The sequence below is a fragment of the Serinus canaria genome, chromosome 1A (genome assembly GCF_022539315.1).
Source record: "Serinus canaria isolate serCan28SL12 chromosome 1A, serCan2020, whole genome shotgun sequence".
In the NCBI taxonomy this organism is placed as follows: Eukaryota; Metazoa; Chordata; class Aves; order Passeriformes; family Fringillidae; genus Serinus; species Serinus canaria.
In genome coordinates, this window is record NC_066314.1 from 6,772,285 (window position 1) to 6,798,056 (window position 25,772).

A 25,772-nucleotide genomic window follows, 5' to 3' on the forward strand; every position below is an offset into this window, starting at 1 on the left:
GGTAATGGGTTTGAGTTACTGGCTGTGGGTATCTTCTGGAACAAACAAATACCTAAAAGAAAAATGCTGCCCATGCTTGCTGAACTCCAAAGACCATAAAATCTATTCCTGAAGTCTGCTGAAACCAGAGCATGATTTGAAGCTGGTTCAAAGTTTGCTGAAATTACTAAGAGCCCTGCCCTGGTCTCCCTCTCACCAACACACACAATTTCTACAGGCTTTTAATCTGTTGCCTTCTGTATGACTTGGCTTCACACATGGAGACTTCCAAAGCACAGGAAAAGCAAAATACCAAGTAAATGGGAGTAGCAGAAAATCCATTTTCCAAATGCAAATACCAATCAGTCACTCCAGTATCCGGCATTAGACAAATCTGTGGAGATGATAAATATCATAATGGGTTTGTCCCCACAGCAGAATAAACCTCTAGCCTCAGTTGTCTAAGGCTGATTTAAAAAGCAGACAAGCTGGTGGGTTTACACTGCAGCCTGGACTCACCTATGGACTGGAAAGAGTTGCTCTTCAAAGTGACATTCAGGACTAGTTCTTTCTGTGCTGTTCAGTTTGTTTAGCCCAGTTTATTCAGTCTCAGAAACACACACAGTCAATTAGAGCTGTGTCACTCTACCTCAAGCTGTAAGCAGTTAGTGTGACTCTACAGAGAAGCCAGTCCAAGCCCCAGAGGTCTCTGTACCACATCAACCATACATCAAGCAAACCAGAAATTTTAGGCAATCAGATGCCAGGGACTTTGCAAGATGCAGCAGTCAGAAGGCATTGCACAAGTCACTTAGGGGTAATTAGTTATACTACAGTTGAAAACCCTCTGTAAATGCCCATTTTCCACAGATTAGGTGCCTTTAGGCACCCTTTCCTCTGGGTAAATTATAAATTATTCCTGTGCAGCTGTAGGGACAGCCTTAGGACGCAGAAAAACTAAGGTTGCACTTATGAATATAAAGTTCAAGGAAAGGGGATATAGCAGATTGAACATTAATTTGCTTTCACTTATTCCCCCCCTGCTCTGTGGGAAGGAGAGTTTGGATCTGTGTTCCACCATAGGAGACCCCATCACCATCCTCCAAACCAAAATGTTTTCCTGCCACACCTCCCCTGCCCACAGCATCCCCTCTGTCCCACCGCTTGTGTCGGACCCAAAGTGGTTGGCAGGAAGAGGACAGGACCCTGTGAGAGTCCTGGGGGTCGCCCCCCTGCAGCCTTGGGGTTTGGGGGTCTGGCCTGGTGTTTGTTACCCTACCTGATAAACGTCCCTGGAAATGCACCATGGCTTCAGCATGAGCTGCAGCACCCTCAGGTTCCCCAGGCGGCAGGTCCTCAGAGCCCGGGACGTCAGGCTCCACACCAGGCTGTCCCAGCTGTAGAGCAGATCCTCAAAGCCAAAGAGCACAGCAGCCATGCCAGCTCCCTGTGTGAATCACCCCAGATTCCCTGCTCCGAGGCAACCAGCTAATCCCAAGGCGCCTTGTGAGCTGCAGGGTTAAAGAGTCACTGAAATTTCCATCAAAGAAGAAGAACGAAAAGCAAGGAAAAAAAAACCAAACCACCAAACCACCAAACCAAAACGGACAACAAAAACCAGCAGCCAAAATAAACTGTTTGGGGATGTGTCTTTCTCCCTTTGCATACGCCCTTCAGGATGTGGTTTCTCCCTCTGTGTATCTTCTCAGAGCGAGTCCTGCTGCACCCAGGGATGAGCAAGGAAGAGGTAAAAATACCTCTCCTGACTTAGGAAGGCATTTGCACATCCCTTGCAAAGGACTTCTTGGTCACACTGCATCCCTTCCCAGCTCTCCGCTGCAGACCCAAGGAGCAAACTCGGATCCAAAGTCATCACTTTGCATGCTCAGTCCTGGGACTCCATCCAGAGGGAAGAAAAAAGCTGCTCGCTCTCCGTCCGCCAGCATTCCCAAGACATTCCACTATTGGGCTTAACTCTTTCAAACACTCCCAAAGAGCGTCTGAGAAGGCAGCTCTGCCACATGCAACGTTTCATCCTTTTGTATGTTAACTCACCGTTGCACAGTTACACTCCACTCTTTTTCCCACCCAGCTGCCTTTTCTGGAGCCTTTTTATGTTTTGAACTCATAAAGGAACTTAATCTCTACATGAGAGTTATGCAACAGTCTGCAAAACACCTTATTTATCCAAGGGGTGATATTTTGGAAAGTTGATGGCCTTTTAATATCAGCCTGATTCAGCTGATGTGGGGATATTTTTAACCCTTGGTTAGCTCACATTCAGAAGGGTGGGTCTCATCTGAACAAGCCCAGGAGGAAGTTCCAGGAGAACTGGATGCCAAAATACCCGTTTTGGTCTATGGATACAAAGATTCACTCTTGGCATCCCTTCCTAAAATAGGTGCTGAGAAGAGATCAGTTCCCTGCCTGGTTCCCCACAGGAGCAGCTTGTCTGGGAGGAGCCTTCAACAGTGTCAACATCTATGATGAGTTGAGCTGGGGGAAGTGGTCCAGTCAGGGCAAAAATACATTATCAAGACGAGGATTTTGCAGTTCAGGTAAATCACCACAAAATCATGGAGCTAAGTTGCAAGACATTTTCCAACTAAATTTTTTGAGGGCTTCTTCTTCCTATTTAATCACCAGGTGGGGAAACTGAGGTTGGAAATATTTTTATCAAAGGCACAGTGCAAACCAGCCCTTGGAGACAGCTTCCTGTCAGTGTTATTTTCCACTCATTTTACTCTCCCTTCAGAGGAATGTGTGCAAAAAGACCACAGGATTTGGAGGGAGCAGACAGGAGTCAGCTGGAGAATGCTTACATGGAGGCACTTCCTAGGAGGCACTTTTTAGAGGGGTGGGCAGCTGAAATCATGAGGGACCTGCATGCACTGAACTCCTAAAACATCTGGTTTAGCAGAGGTGAGAAGGCATCTTTTCCAAAAAGCCTCAATATCTCCTCTGATTCAACTCCCTGGATAGGGAAGAAGCAGGAATATTAATATCTGCTTGATTTTCTGTAGGTCTGTCCCACCATGACCCCATCCATACTTTGTCCTTTGAGGACTGAAGGACACATAGTGAGCTGTGCATCACATGATAACAGCACAAGGATACTCATCAGCTCATTGGCAGGCCAGGTGGAGGGCCAGGAAAATACAGCTGCAAAATTCATGTTCTCAGCCTAATTGCTTCTTCAGGACTTAGTTTTTAGAGCAGCTTCATAAAATACGGTAATGAAATTGTAATAATGTTTCCTTTAAACTTGTTAGGAGCTATTCATTCTCCAAAGTGCAGTTTTCCTTCCTCCTCTCCCTGTCCCTGCCTGTTTTCTTGGTGTCCAGCCTTTGCTGTAATCTCCCTCTGCTCATCCTCTCTTGGTTGTTTTCCTGCCTTTAAGCTTGGTAGGACACTGCTTCCATTAGCAGGAATGTAGACAAGGGACCAGGAACATCTCCATTATAAAGCCTCATCTGGAAGAAGTTTTTATATATATATATATATATATATTTTATTTATTAATATTTATATATATAAAATTAAACAGACAATATTTGCTTCAGGCTACAACGTGATAAACGTGATATACAACATCTCTGCCTGGGGGCACAAGAGAGGAAAAGAAAGAAATGTGTTTGATAAATGAAAACAGAGGGGGGGAAAAGAAGCCATAGCAAGTGATTGCTCTGGGATGTGACCTAACCCCTTTGGTATTCTGGAAAGAGGAGAGGAGGGGAAATGGAGGATATACCACAATTTTAAAATTAGCTGCTCCATATGTGCATCAAGTCTTTCCTTATGGCTGAAAGGAGATTTTCAGCCCCTGTCCCAACTCAGTAATTACTCAACAGATGAGGGCATCTCTGAAGGAGCCCTTTCACTTGGCTGATGACATAATCAGACTTTCTGAAAACAGCTCTCCTATGTATTTATTTAACTGATAGACTGGAGCAGTCTCCTTAGGAGTCACTTGAGTCCAGAGAAGGCCCAGTGAATATTTCAGTGGATAGATTTACCTTCATGATTAGAGCAGATTGTCTGGTTTCCTGTGGAGGTTTTCCTGCTGACCCGACACGTAGAGTTTTTTGAGAGGGTAAAAGCTGTCTGAGTACAGATTGCTCAACCCACCTTGCAGGACACAAGGGAATTGTAACCATGGAGGTTTCTCAGGCAAAGATAGCCCATCCTCTCTAGAGTCAAGGGATACTCCACCAAGAGAGCACTTTTCAAGCGCAGAATGTGCTTTTTTTTACCCAAAATGGTCAGAAGAGGTTATTGCTGCAGGGAATGGCAGAAGAGAGGAGAAAAAATTACTGAGAGTTATTAACTTGGCTCTTCCATTGGTGTACCCTTTGGTGAATTTCTGTAAAGTCATCTTATCATTGTACAAAACATGCTCAGCTTCACCTTCACTAAGGTCAGCTAGGAAAAAAAAGCCCTTTAATCTCTACAGAGGTCTATAGACATTTGCACATCTTTTCCTCTCTAATTATGCACTGATTATTTCCTGCTGTTTCTGAGAAAATGTCAGCCAAAACATTTACTATGAAACCTCCCACGTTTTACTGACAGTCCAAAGGCTGTTACTAGGGTATAAATATAGCTCCTCACTTCCCTTGACACAAAGCAAAAAACCAATCCTCTTGAGCTGCTGTGTTGTTTCATGGGACTGTCACTGGGGCTTGAAGGCTGGGGGTGGATTTCCCATCCCAAACCCTGCAGGCAGCTTCTCCTCTCTGCAAATCCCTGCCATGCACGGGTGTGGGTGGGTCCATGTTGAGAGATGGGTCCATGTTCACCTTTCTATGTTCTGGCCTTGGAAAGAGCAGCTCAGCATCCCTCTCCATCATGCTCTGGAGCAAACCTCTACCCACAACTTTCTGATGGGTGTGGGTGTGTTTGGGTGTGTTGAAAGAAGGACCTGCATGGTGGGAGGCAGTTTCCTTTGAGTTTGCCATAGACATACCAGAAACATCCTGTTTCTGCTCCACACATGGCCCCTGTGGTCCCTGTAGCTCCAGTCCAATGTGGTCTTTTAGGTTCTATTTCAAATTCAGGGGCCTTTTTGATCTTTATTTCTCTACAATGTAAAGAGGATTAATGTTGTCAGATCTTTGTGCCCAGAGTCCCCCTTTCATGTCACAGCTTCATGCTTTCTTATGTTGAAGATGTTATTTTGAGATATTTAACTGGTTACAAGTTTCTCCCTGTGCCTTAATGGCATATCACTTTGGTGTCTGATACAATGGGGGCAGTTCAGGGATGTCCTGCTGCCAAGTTATCAAACACATGGGTGAGGAGCCACCCTTGTCCCTTCACATGTGCCCAGGCAGAGCCAGGGGATGGGGGGGACTCACAGCAGTGACCTCCCTCCTGTAGCTGCACTGTGCCACAGAATCCCCCAGGATTTCCTATGGTCATTGTGCACCAAATCCCCTTGAGAACCTGAATCTCTGAGTGCCCTGTTTCCACACAAGCCAAGGTGCTCTCATCCCTCATGCTGACTCATCTGGGCTTCTTTGCCTTTCCCCTGGCATGAGACCTTGCTGTCACCCAAGGAGGGATCCTGGTGGCTTTCTGTGTGTCCAGTTAGGAGCTTCCTGGAGTGCAAGGACTGCAATTAGTTGTGTTTCTATTATTAGTTGCATTTCTTGTACTTTTGTACTTTGTATAAGGAAAGTTTTGAGAGAAGGGTTTTAAAAGGATCTGGGAATGGCATTTGATTTGAAAAAGCAAATCCTGAGACCTTGACTGCTATTATGCAGCATATATGCTCTAGACAGAGGAAACCCTCCCAAATTTAAGACGGGTGAAAATAAAGTATAGATGTCATCCGTACTGGGTCTCCTGAGAGCTTTGTTCAGCTGAGAGTTGGTCCTGTATTAATTTTGGATTGCTAAAAAACTGTGACCTCAGTCTGGCTGGGCCACAATCTGGACAATGATCACGCCTGAACCTTTAAAGTTTGGTAGAGGAGGCACAAACACCCCTAGCTCACCTCTCTGGATCCACTAGACAACAATTCTTCTTGGAAGTATTGTCCCAAAGATCTGCTGCCCCATGCAAATACGAAGCCTGAAGCCTATGCCTGCATTGCTTTGGTTACCTCCCAACTCTCACCTTCCACGTGCTTCCATAACCACAGATATGAAGAGGCTCTCCCTGACTCCCCTGGTCTGCCACTGCTGACAGCCCTAAAACTTTCCTGCTGAGAAAATTCAAGAAACTGAAGACTTCCCTGCTGGTTGCATTTTAGGATGAACATCATGAGTCAGAAATCCTGGCCAATTTCCTCAAGATGTTCTCACGAGTCCATATGGCCTAAAACGTTCCATAATGAAATGAACTGCTGCTTCACAGTAATAACAGAACGAAAATTTACTATTCCAGTCATCCACCTTGATCATAACACTTCTGAAGCTCTTTGGAAATGTGAAGTGCTCTGGTAGTGCTAAGTATTATCGTTATGCCAGCAGCAGCTCCGTCTGTGTAAGGCTGTTCGTGCCCTCACTCTAGAGAGATTTTTATTGACTGACACAGGAGAGCATGTCATCTCCTCAAATCACACACATTTCATTGCCTAAAGTAAGTTCTGTTAGTGATTTAACAAGGTTTAAAAGTGGGTGAATCCTATAAAGCTGGGCTTGTACTTGTCCCTAATATTCCACCAGCTAAAGTGATTTTCACTTCTACTATGCAGAAACGTGAAAGAGATTTTGCAGAGATTTGCTATTCAATCCTCTTTCTCCATGGATGCTGTGCTGAATGAGTCTGCAGGAGGGGATGTAGGTCAGGGCAATGTATTAAGGAAATAGTGCAGAACAGCCACAGAAAGTGAATGGTGAGATCCTAAATACGATTATTCACTTTGGAAACCCAAGCTTATGATTAACTCTGATCCTGCTGGGCACTGTGTCCAGGCTCTCCAGTCAAAGCAGCATGTGCTTGCACATGCCCAACACCACAAGGTTCATCTTCACCCTGCTCTCTGCTATCATGTGCAGAAATGCTCAGGAGAATTATTTTTGACCAGAAGAAAACAGAAAAAAAAATCACACCCTGCTTGTGAGGAATGTATGAACAGGGAACAGCCTAGAGCTCATCCAGCAGCTGAGCTGTTTTCCTTCCATGTTACTCACCCATGGCTAAAACAGCCTCTGACAAGGTTCAGGGGTGAAACAATGCAAACCTGAGACAAACCTGTGTCTGTGCCCATCAGGTGGGCACTGAATCCCAGACTGAGGATCAAACATGCCTGACTACCCACACAAGAAGTCACACACTTGTCCAGTTACACCCTTCTTGTTTCAAGCTTTTGCTATTCCTTTGGTGACTGGAGCAAGTGTTTGCCTTTGAGAGCTGGAATTAGATGGTTACTAAGATCCTTTCCAACCCAAACCTTTCTATGATTCTTTATGCCATTTCTTTATGTTACATCTGTGTTCATATAATTTGGAATTATGTATTTATCTTGTGCTTCCCACCCTTTATCAGGTGATGGTCAAGCTGTCCCACTGGCCTTGGCTGAGGGCTGTGGTTTGGAAGACACACTTTTTCACTTTGCAGGTGTCTCCTAACTGGCACTATTTGCCTGTGAGAAAGGACAAATCTGGTGGCTCATGAACAGCCAGTCTGCAGTCCTGCCCTATGGCATGGTAGATAATTTAATGAAGGGCAGCCTTGCTGTCCATGCAAAACAAGCCTACACACAGCACAAATGGCCCATTGCAGCAGAACATTTTCTTGCAACTTATCCTGCAGATATATTTAAGTGTCTGCCTGCTTCAGACCCAGTGGTAACACTCACTGCTTTCAATGACTGATACAAAGTCCTTTCTGTTCACAGACAAGGGTGAGAAAGAAGGAGGGCAAAGGGAACATATTTTAGAAAATCACTGGTCCACATTTCTCATGTTTGGTCTTGCTTATGGGTTGGAAAGCCTGTTCCTGCCTAAAATAAAGAATGCATTTTTAGTTTATTCCAAAGCTCCTTATAAAAAATCATTACTAGTAAATACTGATATTGCTGGTTAGGATGTAATTGTCAGTGGACAGAGAGGAAGATAAGTAGGTTAAATATAAACTTCAGAGTGAAAATGAGGAGGAATCTGGTCCTATTCCAGAAAAGCTGTCAGTTTCTTGAGCAACATTAGAAGAGTCACAGAGCTTTATGGGTCTCCATTTCCTCAACAGATTAATTCACTGTCATTTGTCAGGTGATATGAAATCTCAGGGGAACTGTTTCACATTAAAAAGTAAGTAAGTGTTCTAGAAAGCCAACTGGTCATGTTCCATGGGAGCTCTGCAGCAAAAATCAGAGACACTTAAGATATCTTGGGTTGATAATACCCTCTGTGTTGAAAGCTCCTACACTGGTTATCAACATGAGCATAACTGTGGGTAAATAAATGTTCCCTGAGGTGAAGACTGCTTATGTGCATGTGTGCTGCCTGTGGGAGTAGTGCTGTACACATCCAGGTGATGCTAAGTGTGGGCAGGGAGGCTGCCATGGAGGAGGGGATGTTCCAGGCTGAACCCCACTGGGCTGCTGAAACCACAACTCCCTGAGTGTGCACACCCTTGCACACTCACTCAGGGCATCTCCTCTGGGGCTGGATCACAGGGGCTCTTTGGCTGTGTCCATTGCCACAGAACAATTCATCTGCAGATGGGAAATGCAGGAGTCAACAGAGGGGGATTTCTGTACTGGAGCAGATCTTCCTGCTGAGAACATCTCCCCAGCTGGGACCAGCCAGACCTTCTCAGTAGAGCTTAAGAGTTGACCTCTACCCTGTTTGCTCCTGAAACACAGACCCCTGTGGCTCCTGCTAATGGAAAATCTCCATTTGCTGTAGGACAGTGCTGGATCCATGCCATCTGCAGTGATAATGCATGCACAGTTGACAGGAGAGGATAACTTGCACTTCTGTTGGTGGTTGGTTTAAAACCCTGAGCAAACATCAGCTTCTATTGCCTCATGATGCACTGGGAGGTTTGTACTGTTGGGCTGCCACCAGGGCTGTGATAAGCAGGGACAAGAGGGCTGAGGTGCCCGTGTGGGACAGCCAGTGTCAGAGGCTGGCAGTCCTGGCCTTCCTCTTCTCTGACTGCTTTCTACAGCTACTACCACACCAGCATTTCCAGATGGGGTTCTGAGTTTCAGGAGGTATAAATAGCAGCCCACACTCCTGCAAAGCTGGAGAAAAGTTAATCAAAGTTTTGTTTCCCATGCTCTGTCTTCCAACCTGATGGTTTGCCATGGGGATCCTCACTCACTGTCTGCCTTGTTTGCTGATACTTCCTGAAAAGAGCATAAAATAGATCGAAGCAGCAAGTCAGTCACTTCATTGTCTCTGTGGGCAGAGCAGACTGAGGCTGTTCAGAACTTAAAACAAAGAGGATTTACTCTCTTGATTTAGACGTTTATGACTCATTCCCATTTTGGCTGTTAGAAGCGGCTGCCATTTCCCCTGCCCCCAAAACATCCATGCCATAAAAAAATAAAACCCATAAGCTCTTTGCTGTTCTTATCTTGATTCACAAAGAATTCAAATGTTCACTGTTGCTATCTGGAGCTTGACTTCCTGTTATTAAGAAGGACATCCTAGTATTTAACAACATAAGATTTTTATTTTTTCCCCTTCTTCAAGCCAGGCAGAAAGTCTAATGATTCTGGGGTTTGTTTCCTGCTTGTAATTAAGTAGGTCACAGCTGCAAAGCAAGAGAACAAGAAAATATTCAGATCACACAAAGCCAAGAGCTATTAAATCATTTGCAGCTGAAGGATATGGCAGATTTTTCTTTTTAAAAAGAAGTCTCGAGTCTAAGGAAAACAAATATAGGAACTTTTAGGGGAATGATGAACTTGGAAGTTCTGCCCAAGCACCACAGTAGCTCAGAAAAAAAGGAGTGATCAAAACCCAGCTAATGTTGTTCACAAGTTGAATAGCTCTATGTGGTTGAAATAAATTCACTACTTCATTGCTTAGAGCCATATATTCTATCCATGCAATCCACTTTGAACCACATGCAAGACTGCCCTCATTTCTTCTGGGCAGTTTCCACCAGGCCCTCTGTGTCAGCCTGGAATGCCACACCATGTCCTCTCCTGTAGGTCCCCCACACCCTCCCCAGCTCCAGATGCAGCTCAGACCTCCAGCAGGATCTCTACCCAGACATGAAGCTCCCATGGTGCCAAAGGTCTTTTGATCTGCCCTCATGATTTGTGGTGTTGTGCTGCCCTGATTTGGCTCCCACTCCAGCTCTGTCTAGGACAGCAAGCTGCCCCTGGTTCCTGCACCACTGCCTGCCCCTCAGGCAGTACCAGCAGTGCATGCTCCGTTGATAAGCCATGCACATGTGGGTTGAGCAACAACCTCTGAAAGGCTCTGGCAGCCGTGGCTCAGCCTTATCACAGACAGGAATCGACTGACAGAGCCATGTCCCAGCCTGGCAAAGCCAGGGAAAACTTTGAGGTGTTGGTCTGTGAGAACCAGGCACCTAAAGTTGGTCCTGATTCACCTCATTTGGTTCATTTCTGGACTCAGGAGAAGCACAAATGGCTTCACATTTCTGCTGTGGTACTTCTGCCTAGACCTCAGTATAAACACTGCTCCAAGCCACTGCTGCACCAAGATGAGGGGACAGAGAGCAAGAACCTTCCCCAGGTACAGAACCTTGGACTACTCTGCTCCATCATGAAAAGGAGATGAAAAAGGGTACCCAGCTATGAGAACTGCCCCATTAAATGTCTGCCTTGATCCACAGAGCAATGGAGATGTGTCCCAAATGCATCATTGCTGGAACAATGGGGCTCTTATTCTGTGCACCAAGAAAATGGTCTTTGGGAAGATTTATGTCTGAAGCCAACCAAAATCAACACTGAACACGGCAGTGGTCCAGTCAGACAAGACTCACTGCCTGGGCAGGGAACACCCTCTGTGAATCTGTTTGATTTCAGAATAGTGTGCTTGGTTTTGTCAGAGAGTGATTAAGATACGGGTAGAATTGCAAGAAGGAAAGCTTATTTCTTCTTCTATGAAAATGTGATCAAGAGAGACATAAATTTCTGCCATTATAAATTGGTGATGACCTAATGTTTATTCAAGCTCTGATTGGGAAACTTGTCATGGGAAAGAAAAGCCCATGTAGATGGTATTCTGGGCTCTGTCCCTGTGTGACCAGACGTGGTCAGTTCATTCCAGGATAAGAGAGTGGGGACCTTTTCATGTTGGTATTTCTTGGCTTTGCAAGCTAGGAACTGGGAGGGAGAGTTGGTCACTGCCTCCCCAGTGGGCAATGGTTATGAAACAGAAACAACAGAAGGTTTCTCAGAGGCTGCTGCCCAGGGAATTTGAGGTCAGGCCTGCAGTCTCTCCTTGCAAAGTCCTGACCTCACAGGAGAGGGGCTGAGTGCAAGATTGAGGTGGTAGATACCCTGGGCTGCACAAGATGCCTGATTCATCTTCACGTGATTCAGGGTGTCTGGATTTGTGGGTTTCCATCTGCAATTTCTCTAAAAGGCAGTGATTTCAGAAATGTGTTGCTCCCTTCCCCCTAAAATGGAGTTCTTTCACCCTGAACCTCTAACATAGAGAACTCCTGGGGAAAAAGGTGCTGATTTCAGAAAAAAACACTAGTGCTGAGTGCTAAGGGATGTTCAGAGACCCCGTGGTATCTCTTGGCCTTTGCAGGAACACATTTATGCTGCCTACACCCTGGCTGTGCTCTGGATCTTTCAGCAATTTCCCTTCCAGTCTAGGGTGGATAGCAGCATCCATGGATTCATATGAAACAAAGTTCAGGAATGAAAAATTTTCAAAATACTTGGGCGACGCAGAGCCTGGCCAGAGCACAAAGTCTGCTGTGACTGATTGTCAGGAAGAGGGGCCAGGTCATCCACTGGCATCAGCCTGATTATCTTTCCCCTGACACCATTCCCCAGAAGCCAGAGGCTGGCCCCAAGGACACTTTAACCACTCTCTGGTGACTGATTGGATACCTTGGAATGCACTAACATAACTGTGCTTTTAAAAATCACCATCCTCTGGTTTTATGACTCTTCTTGGCCAGGTTCCCACTTGCTTTAACTGAAGCAAACCCTTTTTGTCCTGCAGGAAACTGCCACGATTGGTGCATTTGAAAGTTTACGGGATGATACACAATGCCTGCGTTACAACAAAGTCCAGGGTGGAAAAAGGAAGCTTTCCAACTTTGCAGAGTGGAAATTATGAAAATTAGAAAGCCTCCTCCCAGTCTCTGGTGTGGTTTGCAGGCATGAGTTGGGTGGAGAGATGCTGGAGAGGGAGGAAGGGGATGTGGATCTGCACTTCCAGCTAATGGGAGCCCTGAGGTTTGATCCTGCATCAAACACTCCCAGATTTGCAGGGTGTTGGCAGTTCACCTTGGCTTTTTCCCTGAAAGCATCTTGGCTGCCAAGTGGGAGCAACAGCACTGGCTGGGTCTTGCAGAGGTCTGCAGAGGATCAGTGTCTGCAGAGCCCTGCAATATGTAAAGTCCAATGTATTATAAGGAATAATTTTAAATTGTGGTGTAGGGCTGCCAAACTCCCCTCTTACAATAGCCTGTTTATCATATTGGCCTTGACAGGTTTTCTTGGATGATGTTTTCAAATATTGGGAACTCCAGGCTCTGCCCTCAGGCAGCAGTAACAGCTTTGAAGTCAGCTCTGAGGAAAGGGGAGCCTGTGAAATATTGGCAATTCACTTTTCTTGGGTTTTTTGTGAAAATCTGGACCTTTAATGAGGGTAAACTTCCTGTAGGGTTTTAGCCTTGATCATCCTCCTTCCCCTGTCTGCAGGTGCATTAAGAGAAGACTGAAAGACAGAAAGTTATTTGATGTCAGCCCCATTCTGCTTCCTGAGATGCTCCAAAGCATCATGGATAATATTACAACCCATGCAGGACAGGTCTTGTAGTAGGAGGTGCACTGTGCCTATGGGATCTATAGCAAATGGGTTAATAAAAGCAAGATGTTGGAGAGGCTTTTTGAATCACTGAGAAGACAAAAAGGACACTGACATTCTCCCCTCTGAATAGCAGCAATTTCTCATGGATCACATCAGCCAGGGGAGCTCACTGATCTGTGCTCTCCCACCTCTCACCGAGGCAAACCTCAGCATCTTTTACAGACACATTAAATACAGGTATTTATGCAGAGAAACAGACATGAGACACATATCTCTTTGAATGCCAGATTAAATCTATCCTGCAAAGAAGGAGGGGCCTTTGGAGAGGGTGCAAGTACAGGATCCAGTTCCTTTTGTACCTCCCCAGCTGCCCTGTTCTCAGGTGAGGTGTCTGGTCCTTTATCAAGCCACTGGTGCAATCTCAATGATCTACTCCTGGTGCCCACAGCCTGAAAACGCATAACCATGGAACACTATTCCAGAAAATGGTCATGGATCTGTCCTTCAGAGCAGCTTCAGATATTTCTCAGGGTCTCTGAAGACAGATGTCTCCAAAAGAAACAGTGAGCACCAGGACACCCCCTTCACCCCCCACCTCCTTTGCCCCCAAAAGACTCAAACAGAATCTCTTAAAATTGAACAACTGTTTGTGTAGACACAGCCTCAAGGAGAGAGCACAGGGCTGGAGCACAGGGCTCTGCTGCTTGGCACCTGCCCTGTGTCTGCTGGAGTCTGCAGGAGAGCCATGGAATCATTGGGATTGGAAAAGACCTCTAAGATCATCAGGACTAACTGTAAACCCAGGACCACTGTGTTTGCCACAAAACCATGTCCCCAAGTGCCACATCCATCTTTTGAACCCTTCCAGGGATTGATTCCCCCATTTCCCTGAGCAGCCTGTTCCAATGCCTGACCAATCTTTCAGTGAGCAAATTTTCCCTAGTATCCAGTCTAAACCTACCCTGGTTCAACTTGGTGAATGATGCTGTTGACAAGAGCATGTATTGCTGCTCTTATGACACAAATTTTAGCTTTGCGGTGACTCTGGTGACCTTCTAGTGATCCACAGCAATAAGGAAGCAGAACTATATAACTATAGAACTATACATTGATTCATATTTTCTCTAGACTGGGGTGCAACCCATATGTTTTGCAGTGCACGTGGCCCCCTAGGATTCTCCTCCAAGGACAAGCCAGACTCCCACAGCTCTGGCAGTGCAGGGCTTCCCAGGCCAAACCCTGGGCTGATAACTGAAGATTCACAGGGCCATTTGAGCTGGGCTAGTTCAGATGCCTCATCAGGAGCTGCTCCCAGGACTAAACAGGCAGAGCAGACACTGTGTTTATGTCCTGAAACTGGAAAGGCCAACTCATCCCAGGCAAAATGCCTCTGAAGATACTGGGATGTGTTGTCACCAGAAGACAGACATTACCCTCTTTTCTTTGATTACTGAAGAGTCCTAAAGTAATAAAAATTACTACAGTTTCATGATGAACTTGTAGATGTAAGCTGGATGAAGGTACAACTGGAAGGAAGCTGACATGAGGAACACACATTAGTAAGAACACCAATCCCTACCTCTTAGTTGAATTTCTCCAAAACTCATCTCATCCTCTCAACTCATCTGTTGGGAGCTGGCGGGGTGGAAACTCCCTGTGGCAGGAACTTTTGAGTTATGGCTGATTTGATTTGCACTTGCAGAGATTTCTGTACTGAACTAAAATAGCAAAACTGTAAGATGGAACTTGTTCTGCACATAGATCCCCAAAGGGTGGGTGCTTAGTGCACCAACATTAATTGCAGGTTATCAGTCCTTAGCTATTTCACACAGAGTCAACCTAATCTGTGTTCATGCAAAACTTGGAGAGAAATTAGATATCCATGGTCCCACCCCATCAAGATTGGTGGCCTTTATAGCAGGAGTACTGGAAACTAAAATGATTTTCAACCTCAGTTAAGAAACTTGCTCACTTATTTCAAAGCATGCATAACCCTAATTGCACCTTCTAAATAGAATCCAGAAGCACAGCTGGATTGCTGAGAGTGTTGGGGTGTCTAAATGGCCTCATTTGCAGTCCATTATCATGCCAGAAGCTTTTCATGTGGTATCTTTGGCAAGTGGAGACAAATTGCACTCCATGTCTGTGCAATTTGGAGAGTGTGAAAATTTGGTAAAAAAAAAAAAAAAAAGAATTAAAGTGTAAGAATCATTCATGCCCATTTTCTTGTGGAATGAAAAATCACCATTTCTTTGAAACCATTAGAAATTATTGAGACAATGAAGATAATATAAACTTAATGAGGAAATAAGCTAAGCTCAGACAGAAAGTTTGGCCAAGAGTTTGGAAACGTGTTGGAAATCTCAACGCTTTCTGAACTTGAGTCAGCAAAATAGGAACTGTGTGACCACCTGCACAACACATTCCCTCTTGGTCAGAACAGCCTTTTCCATGTTTTCCATCAGGCTGGCTGTGGGGGTCCCTGGTGCTTGTGAGTTTCACTGAAGTCACTGCTGGTGTTTAAGAGGGTTGTGTTGGTGTCTGGTCTGCACCAAAGAAGTCTTTAGAGTTAAAATGGAAAAGATCTATGAAGAGTAAATGTGCTGCTCATCCACTGTTTTGTTTTGATTTTTTTCCCCCCCAAACACTGTACATTATCTTGACTTGAATGAATGAAAAGACTGAAGAAGTTAAGAAGTAGAAAAAGGCATGTGTTGAACTTTCTACTTGATGCCTGAAAATGCTGTTAGTTCTGGAAACTGTTGAACCAACATTCAAGCAATCCCTTGTACAGATCAGGAACTGATGAAGTCTGAAGACTTTCTTTGTCTGGACTTTAAAACCCAGCTGAAGGCATGTCTTATCCAGGGATAAATCCTGGCTAGAAGATGAGTTAGGACCAGGATTTTAGGTTGGGGCAGGTTGGAAGGATAGAGAATGCCACTTTGCATTATCTATCACTGGCTGACTTTGCAAGAAACTCAGTCTCAGAACTGAAAAGCCCTTCCAGGAACTTGCAGTTTGGGGTGGTAAGTTCTTGCCTTCTGGGCTGCAGATCACCATCTTGAGAGAAATTAACCTGGTACTGAACCATCACAGCTCCTCTGTGTGAGCTTGGGGCTGCTGCTGGGAGTGTGACCATGGTAGCAGCTACCTGAAAAAGCCATTTGAGCAGGCTTATTAGCCCAAAGGATCCATGAACCAGAGGGGCCTTTCCACCCCCTCTGAAGTTTTACAACTGGATTCACATGATTCCCCCCTTTCCTTCACCCAAATCCAAAACATTTGGCTCATTTCTGGCTCCCAGTCTCTGTCTCTGGGCTTGCCCTTGCTCTGTCCCCTGGCCTTTCTGTCCCAGTGCTTGGCCAATGTAAAGGCAACAAATGCCAATTTGTAATGAAAAAAGATTTTCATTTTCTCATCAAAATAAGAATCTGAAGCACTGGAAATTTCAAAGCAGAACCTCTGCTCGTGAGGTCTCCAGGCCTTGAGAGCGTTCGATAATTCAATTAAGCTCCAACCATTTGAAAGCCAATTGGAGCAGTATCCTGGTTCCAAATTCTTCAGAGCTCACCAGTCACTGTCCATTAGCCTCTGCCATGCTCTTACCTCTTGCACTGTTAACCTGCATGCATTTTGGGGGGATGAAGTCTGGCACAGCTCCTGATCCGCTTCACAGAGAAGTCTGTTTTGATTTGTTACACCTTTTAGAAGTGTCACAAAATATTATAACTTCCAGACACCTGAGAGGTGCACTAAGCATTTATCTGTCTAGGTAGAGTTCAAATTAAACCAATTCCTCCAAAACACTTGTGAACAGGTCAGAAGAGATAAAGCTCAGATGAAGCAGATAAAATTGATGTTTCGGCAGTCACAAGTGATTATATCAGAACATTACATAGGTGACAGCTTTGCTACTTAAGATTAGCCTTTTATTAATTTTTTTGATACAATTATTTGTTTACAGTGAGGGTAAATAATTTTTTTTGCCACCTTGAGACTTGAGTAACTTCCAGAAAACAGCTAAGACAACAGGAGTTCCTTGCTTCGAGGTCTTTCTTCTTTCTTTGGCAACTTCTGCACTCAAATATCTGCTGTTTGTTTGTTATCTGTGATATCTGAGTAACTCTGCTGTCACCTTGGCAGTCTAGCAGATCAGTAGTGATGCTGTCAAGGTAAGACACCCATCCAAAAAATGTCAGTGAAGGTGCTAAGCAAAGGTCTGCAGAACCTGCACGCCAGTGGAAGAGATTTCAAGTAAATAGCATGAAGGAAGGATCAGCTTCCCTCGGAGCACTCGCTGAGCCGTGGTGTCAGAGCGAGTGCTCACAGCATCACTCACAGAGTTTGCACAAAGGGTCCCACGGGCCAGAATCACTCCTCTGTGGATGCTGCAAGGTGTGCCTCTTCCACCCCACTGGACCCTGCCCTCCAGCCCTTGCTGTGAGAGGTTTCTCACCACTCTGCTCTTGAATCCGTGCAGGAAAAATGGCTTAGTAGCAAGCTCAATGCTGAATTATGCTTTGTCTACTAGAGAAAGAAAATCAGTAGCTCAGAATAATAAAAGTAATAAAAATAGGAATGATAAAATAAATTTGTACAGCAGCAAGACATACTGGAACTCTTTTGCTGGGTTTGCTTGAAGGCAATCTCCTCTCTTGCCAAAAGCAAAGGTCGCCATAAGCTGCAGAGTGCCGTGGGAAAACCTGCCTTGGAGTTGGCCTGCAGAGCAGAAAGACTGACTTTTTTTTCAGCCCTGGGTTCTCTCTTCTCAAGAGAAATTTATTTATAGGAGGAATGACGTTTCCTGCTGCATTCTTAACGTGCTTGCAGCTTGGGATAAGAACATGGGAGCTTTGTCTTCTGCCATCTGTTTTCTATGGCAATAAATATCCATTTACGGATTTATCTTTGCCTGGTGTGTTTTAAAGTCACGATAGGAGTGAGTGTTCATGGATATCCATTCACAGAGGAAGTGTCATAGGTGAATAGCAGTCCCAGCTCCATGCTGGTATAGATTTACATTTGTGTAATGGACAGTAGAGCTGTGGCTTGGGGCTTTGGCTGCATTTTTAATCTGAACTTATCTTCTTTGGAAGCACAAGAAATAAAAAAGCAATCTGGACTAAATTCCTGCTGAGCTGCTAGCATCCACTGACACAACTGGGCACGAGGCCTTTAATTTACCATAGCTGAGAACTGGGACCTAAAGCTGGGGCACAAACTGCAAAACCCCATTTTAAATGGCTTTTCCAGCCAGACCTCTCCCAGCTTGATTAGTTTCTTACAGCACTTCATTTTGCCTGGAGATGGCCTTCCTTTCTACACAGCCTCTGTAGTGCCAGGCTTTGAGCCTCAAAGGCAGAAGAGAGGGCAGACTTATTCCTTTTTAATACAAGAAAGCTGCATGTTTTCTCTGGGCTTTCTAACTCAAAAAAAACCCAATGCCTTGTGTTTGTGGTGAGAAACATTCCTGTGGATGGAAATAGCCAGTGACTTCTTGAGAGGAGTAAATTGTGCTCTTCCTTGTGAGTGCCTTGAAGCAGCAGAAAGAGATCTCTGGATGGTGCCAGGCATTTGTTAGACATTAGCAGACTCTATTCATCTTCCTCTCACACACATCTGCAGCACATGGATATAATAAACATAGCTGGGAGGCACAAACTGCCTCACATCAATAATGCAAAGGGAGAAGGGACTGCATGTTTAACGTGCTGGGGGAGGAAGATCCAGAGAAGGAAGATCTGGTGGGGAGGGCTCTGTGTTGAGAAATGCTCTGTTAGGGATGGGATTCATGTTTCCTGTTTGGTTTTTTGGGGTTTTTTTTGGTGTGTGTGGGGGATTGTCTTCTAACCAAGGTGTATGTGCTGGTTAAAGCAGAGCTGGCTGCAGTTGAAGGAGTTATTAAATCAATCAAAAATGTGTTCAGGGGACCTCCTTTGCTGTCCCCCACAGTACTTTGACTGCCTTTGCAGTGATCCCAAAGGCAATCCCAAGTGCTGGTCAGGATGAAAACATCTCATGGACATCAGCATTGGATTAGATGAACCCAGCTCATGCCTCAGTCCTGACACCAGCTGCTGGTGTGCCCTGTGGCACAAAACACAAAGCTTAATTCTGCCTCAGCTGACATGTCTGGAGGTCTCTGTGTCATACCTACTAGTATTTAGTAATGCCCTTTTCCACCTGGACTTGTAAAAGCCTTTGTAAAACCCTCTCTTGTTCCATGCCAGCAGCAGTGAAAGAGCCCAAAATACAGTCCTGCTCATTCAGGACTGTATTTTGGGCTCTTTCACTGCTGCTGTGGGATTTGATGGACTCTGAGCTTAGAAACAGATTTTGGGTGGCTTCAGGACCTCAAGTGCAGAGAATCTGTCCTGCCAGCTCTAGCTGGTGGGGGGCTCCAGGGAGAGAAAACATGATGCATCCTTCAGCCAGGCTGGCCACAACCCCATGGGCCAGATGCCTGATGAGGCAGTTCTGTGATGAGGCAGAGAGAAAAGCAGCAAGGACAGAGGACAAAAAAGAAGTGATTGCAAAAATCATCCCACCAAATTCTCTGGCAACCCTTAAAGCAAGGCTCCAGCATTTGCCTGAGAAGTCTAAACTACCTCAACCTTAGGTCAATAAGTGGGAAGGAGAGAAATAAACTGTGGATGTGAGTGAAAATAAAACAACACAACCCCCCTGACAGTGTCACTTGGGCTGTGTGTGGAGCTGTTAAGTCTGCACACACTGCTAAGTCTCCTGCAGTGCTGGTCATCCTTATGCAGTTGTTCTTGCTTCCTATACAAACTAACATTCTCCAGCACCTTCTTCTGAAGGTATTTCCATGCCCTGCCTTGCTCCCTGCCAAGGGATTATATCCTGGAAACACCCTGGGAGAGTGCTGCTGGTTTTTACCCCGCTGCATCACCTGGGCTAAGGCACAGAGCAAAGCAAAGGCTGGGGCAGCTCTGTCAGACAGGGCAGTGTGGATAAGGTGTTTCCAAAGGAGGTGTGTGCATGCTTGGAGGAGAGTAGTCTCACATTTTCTGCGCTGTTATACGTCTCTAAAACAGTGATAGAAAAAGGGGGAATGGTTTTAAATTAAAAGAGAAGCAATTTAAATTAAATGTTAGGAAAAAAATCCTTTCCTGTGAGGGTGGTGAGGCACTGGCACAGGCTCTCAGAGAAGTTGTGAATGCCCATCCCTGCAAGTGTTCAGAGCAAGGTTGCATTAATTATTATTATTCCTGAGAAACCTGATGCAGTGTGTGGCACCCTACCCCCAGTGGGGGGATCAGAATGAGATGATCTTTAAGGTCCCTTCCAACCCCCACATTCTGTAGTTTTATGATTTGTCTCTAGACTGCTCCGCCTCAGGCACCGTCTGCATAAAACCATGAGCCACTCCAGACAGGGAGGGACCCCCTGTGGCCATCAGCAGCAGAGGATGGTGGCCCTGCAGCAGCTGAGAACTCACTCTGGATGAAAAATCATCTGCCACCTTGCAGGAAGCCACCTTGGAAGGGGACACCACACTCTGCCTCCCCACACTCGCCCAGATGCCAACCCTGATCCAGGGGCAGCAGTGCCAGGCAGGGAACAGGAACACAACAAAACCTGACCCAAGGCAGGTTTAAGGCATCAGGGCTGTCTGCCCTGGGTCCCTCAGAATGAGCATCTTGAACCACAAAGCCCAAATTTACCGGGAGGGACATTTCTGAATGCTCTCCAAAGCAACAGCCCACAATCAAACAATAGCAGAGCAAAGCTGTGTGAATAATTGATTATCTTTGGTTTGCTTGACGGACTGGAAAGGCAAAGGAAATATTTTTCAGGTTGACACAAAGTTATTCTGCTTTCTCTTCTGCCAAATGGAGGGGAAAGAAAAACAAACAACAAAAAGGCTTTGCGTTTAACCAAGACATTTTTCAAACAGCTTTTAATTTTTGAGATTTTTCTCATATTCCTTAAAAAAAAAGAAGGAATTTGTCTAAATGAAATTACACTCCTTTTGAAAGAAAAAAATGCAGAAAAAAAAATTGGTTTGAAATGTACAAAACAGATTTTTTTTTTTTGAGTGCAACAGACTTGAAGTAAACTCACAGGTGGCTGCAGCTGCAGCCAGACTGCTTTTCAGCAAAACAGAAGCCAGAGGACAAAGGCTTTCCTCTGTCTTGGGTGAAAGGACCCACTCTGAGCCACTCTGGGCTTGGAGAGCTTCTTCACTTGCCACCAGTGAGTGCAGCACCCCTTGCCCACCTGTGGGGCACTCAACCCCAAAGCCCTGTGGGCAGGAATGAGCAGAAGGTGCCTGTTCCTTTGAGCTGGCCACCGTTTTGGGGATATCAGTAGTGACAAGCTGGGCTGTGAGTGTGTGTGCAAGGTGTCCCTGTCCCCTGGGGGGCTGTGCTGCCCCTGCCAGCTCTGTCAGAGGCAGCTCAGCAGGCAAAGGCACCTGAGAGCCCCTGGTATGTGCCAGATGTGCACTCAGTGTGCTCTGCAGGTGTCTGAGCCCCTGTCCCAGCTCCTTTGCCAGCCCATCAATCTTCAAAGTGCCAGGACCCCCTGCTTCCCTGGGCACTGCTGCTGGGTGATGTGCTTCCAACTCATCAATGGCACTATTGCAGCTTTCCTGGGATCCCCTGCTATTCCTGCTGCAGCAGGAAAGCAGCAGCCTTGCCTTGGCTGTCCAGGGACAGCCCTGAGGTGTCACCTCAGCTGGCAGCAATTAGAGGGACCCTGTGCACTGCAGAGCCCTCACTGCCACCAGTGCTCACCGAGTTTCTCAGCTGGGACCGACACTGGTGGGCATCTGCATCTCTGCTCACTGACACAGAGCCCTTCCACACCACCCTGAGCTTTCCTCTGGTGTTCATTATTTGACTACTATTATTATTATTATTATTATTATTATTATTATTATTATTATTATTATTATTATTATTATTATTATTATTATTATTATTTGCTCCCCACTGCTACAGGTCAGTGCTGCCAAATGCCATCATGCTCTTCTCTCGGTGAGTATTGAATATTTGAAACTACTTTTATTCCCCAGAAATTATTACCCCCAACTATTGCCACAGAGTCTTCAACTAGTTACATTTGTTGTAGGTTATCTTACAGTTCCTTCTGGCCCCAATTTCCACCCTAAGTTGCCACACAGCCCCTGACAAGTATTAATTCCCATTCATCAGCTCACAGGTCCCACCAACAGCAATTCCTACCATGGCACACACCAGCAGTAATTTCTTCACACCATGACATAATCCCTGTTAGCTCTGACTACTAACAGGGCAGACAACTTCTATCAAATGGTGCCCTCCTCATCTTCTGGGCATGCATTCAGGAGAAAGAAATCAAGGCTTACCCTCTCCACACTGCGTCTCCTCAGTGATCCATATGGAATTTTGAATAAAAGTCTTCGGGTCCTACCCGGAGTCACAGCTGTCTGTACTACCATAGTGCAGAGCTAACTCATCTGTGTGTGTGTGAGAGAGAGAGAGCTCACAGCACACACAGGCTTCCCTTGAAATAACTTACAGTCTCATCTAGATTTCCCAACTATCAAATAGCTGAGTGGGTTTTCACATCAGACCATATGAGTCAAGATGTGGCTTGTGTTTGAAAGAAGGAGGGGGGAAACGGGAAAAAAAAATTAAAAAAAGGAAATCCCAAGCCTTGTAACCTTAACAACATGCTTCAAGCAGCATATCTTTAGCTTCCTTCTGTTTCTTGGTGTGGTTTGCTCAGCAGGATTGCTGTGCCACAGAGGTGGAAGAATTAAGCTTCTGGGGAGAATGTTCCAAAAATGTCAAGCCCGCTTCTTGTTGCTACAGATGGTAACCAGGTCAGTTGTCTAATCAAAGCTCCATCTGAGTTATTATACGTTCTGCCATGTGACTGCAGACCCCTCTGGTTTGCTGTACAGTAGATCACATGTCCACCTTAAAAAGAATATCTGGTGTATCACCATCTGGTGCAGAGATTAGTGTTAATTCCTGGGTTCAGATAGTCCTCCCTCCTGGATGCTGGAAAGCACAGAGCCAGAGCAGAGGGCTCAGGCTGCTCCTCTGGGCTGCTCAGCTGAACTGAGGGCTCACAGATCCAGGCTCTGTGTGGCACAGAGCAGCACATGCATCAGGACACAGAACAGGCAGTACCACTCACATCCACATCACTGAAAGCCTGATGGGTCATACCTGCAGCTTCTATGTGTACTCACTCACTTACAAAAATGATTATGTTGCAGTCTGTGATTGTGAAGTGTTACTTTCAGAAAGTCACTCTCAATGTCTACTTTTTTTTTTCTCTTATAAAACCACTTTAAAGGCTAGAAAAGTTTGAAACTTTATTTACACTCTAAATCATACACACATGCTTTGGAAAGGGGAAAAATTCTTCCCCTTCCCACAACCTCTCTGAAACAGCAGGAGTTGTCTTCAAGCAGCCAGGTATAAAGCTGTGCTTTTATAGGAAAGTGTTTTGGGTGCTGTGTTCATTTCCATACTCTCTTCATGTATTGGTTCACATGCAGTTTAGAGTTAATGTGGGCACAGTGGGAGCTTCTCAACCCAGCAATTCCTGAGTGGTACTCTGAATTTGCCCACTAAAATGGAAAAGATGTTGGCCCATGTCCTTTTCCTTGAAGCAGTCTAGCTGGGAGAGCAAAAATCTGCTGAGTTGGAGAGCCAATCCCTTCCTCCATGTATTGTTCTCATTTTAATGCAAAACTAAAAATACTTTGTTTTGATCCAAGTCCAAAAGCTGGGATGAAGGTGTTAGGGACATGACATTAAAGCAACCATTTCAAATAAAAAAAAATAGAAACTCTATCTGCTGAGCATATGTACATGCATTAAAACCAGTCAAAGAAAAAAAACTGCAGCTTGATGTGGGAAACTCTAAATATTAAAACAATTGGCCTTTGTTCATAATGAGTTCCATATGTCTCTTGCCAAAGAGAGTGAAAGGGACAGGAAAAGATGGAAATATCTTAGGCATGACTGACTTATGTAGGTTCTTTATTTGGAATAGGTGTACAGTTAGGGTCTTTGCTTCTTGCAGGTTTTCCTAATGATTGTTAGTGCCCCCCTGCTATCTCACAGCCTGCCCACCTCTTCTTGTCAAGCATGATGTGGTTGGCATTTCCCACGGGGAGCCTTTGCCTGCATCAGCAGAGCCCCTGGGACTGTCTGCTGGAGAAACAGGGCAAAGGTGGCAGCAATTAGCCTTGCTGGGAGCTTTCCTGAATGAAAGCTGAGTCATGCCTGAGTCAGGACTCGGGGGTGAGTGTTTCAGACAAGAGCAGAGTAGCAAAGGTGTCCCTGTTCACCCCATCCAGCCCTGAGTGGGGCTCCTGCCCACACCAGCCCCCTTCCCCAGGAGCTCTCATATTCCTGCAAGCCTGTTCTCCTTCCTGCAGGTCCAGCTCATGGAAATAGCAGCTCTGTAGATAGAAGTTTATCCACTAGAGGGGACAAAGAGCCACTAGACACATGGAGATGTGTCTGTAAGCCATCAGGCTCCAAGACCAGGCACAGACAGTCCAGTGCTACCAGCATGAAACACCACACACTGATAATCTCCACAGGGGAAAGGGGAGCATTCATTCAGTCATTTCCACAAACCTCAAGTGGTTTTGCCTAGATTTTTAGGTCTTGCCAATGAAATGCAAATCTGTGTATTGCTCAAGACAGCTGAATGATAATAAAAATACTCTTCTTAACAGGAATCATCTTACACATGTGAAAAGTAGAAGAAATCCATCCATTTTCATGTTACTGGAGCCAATTCCAGTAAGATCCCCATAAATCCCACTGGGCCTGACTCCTTGCTCCCTCACTGTGCTGCACCCCAGACACAACTCTATGGGTGCCCTCCATGGAGACCTGGAGACCTGGACCCACTAGGACACTTTCTTCTGTTTCATTCCTCATTTCCCAGGTGGTATGAACATGGGGAAAGAAAGCCAAATTCTAATCATCAGGACTGTGGAAACCATCCAGAAGGATGAGCTGTTTGCTTTATATTTTTTCTTCAAAGCATATTGGTAGGTAACTGTACAGCACAGCCTACTAGAATTCATTTGGTAGGTTGCCTAAAGGTAGTATTGTAAAACATTCTCCCATGAGGGTCTTTCTAGCTGTTCCCAGAGGATGAGTCTAGGTGTTTGTGGCAGGCATAAGCACATCCAAGAGCACTTCAGCCCATCAAATTCTGAATTTGCCTCTGGAGACCCCCCTTTCCCATTTAGGGGGCTGCAGATGCAGATTGAGATGACCAAGCTCATCACTGAGTCTTCATTTAACTGCACTGTCTGCAGAGACCATCTCCAACTGAACAGCACAGTAGGAAATCAATCCCCAAATTTCCAAGGCAGCATCCTGACCTTGCCTCCACTGACCCTCAGAAGGGACACACTGTATTTACTAACTGCTGAAAGACAAGGCTCTTTAAAGCAGTGGATGCTTTTCAGTACTAATTGCAGGCTGCCAGGAACAGTGGGTTGTGGTAACACTGCATCAGAGGAAAGTATATCCAATGGATTGCTAGTTGGACTAGATTTCTTTTTTGGCCTTTAGTGAAAAGGAGAGAGGAACCATTTACTGCTGCAAAGTGTGTCTTGTATTTGCAACACAGGAGTCAAGTTTCAAGTCAGGGTACTCCCAGAGGAGATCAATGAATGGAAACCAGGGACAGCAGTGGCACAGCCTGAAATGCAGTGAGTGGTATCCATCAGATCTATCAATAAGACATTGCATTGTAAAATTGAAAAGTCACTCACTACAGAAAAATCCACTTAAGTTTGGTATTCCACGAAGACACAAGTATGGCAACAGATTGAGGGGGAAATAAGGATAATTTGCAGCTCCT

At 45.4% G+C, this 25,772-nt stretch overlaps 1 protein-coding gene across 6 annotated transcripts in view; it reads right to left on the bottom strand.

The window, feature by feature from the left end:
* FRMD4A (FERM domain containing 4A) overlaps positions 1 to 25,772 on the bottom strand; it is a 274,615-nt gene that overhangs the window by 174,679 nt on the left and 74,164 nt on the right. Inside the window, exon 1 of one of the 6 annotated variants that reach the window (XM_050985234.1) lies at positions 22,267 to 22,705. The exons of 2 other annotated variants lie outside the window; for them this stretch is intronic. In XM_050985234.1, the coding sequence (XP_050841191.1) occupies positions 22,267 to 22,359 (93 nt within the window). In that variant the 5' untranslated portion in view covers positions 22,360 to 22,705. Of the gene's footprint in view, positions 1 to 1,258; positions 1,833 to 22,266; positions 22,874 to 25,772 lie in introns of those variants that run through there. 3 more of the 6 variants (XM_050985229.1, XM_050985255.1, XM_050985254.1) reach the window with 3 other exon arrangements.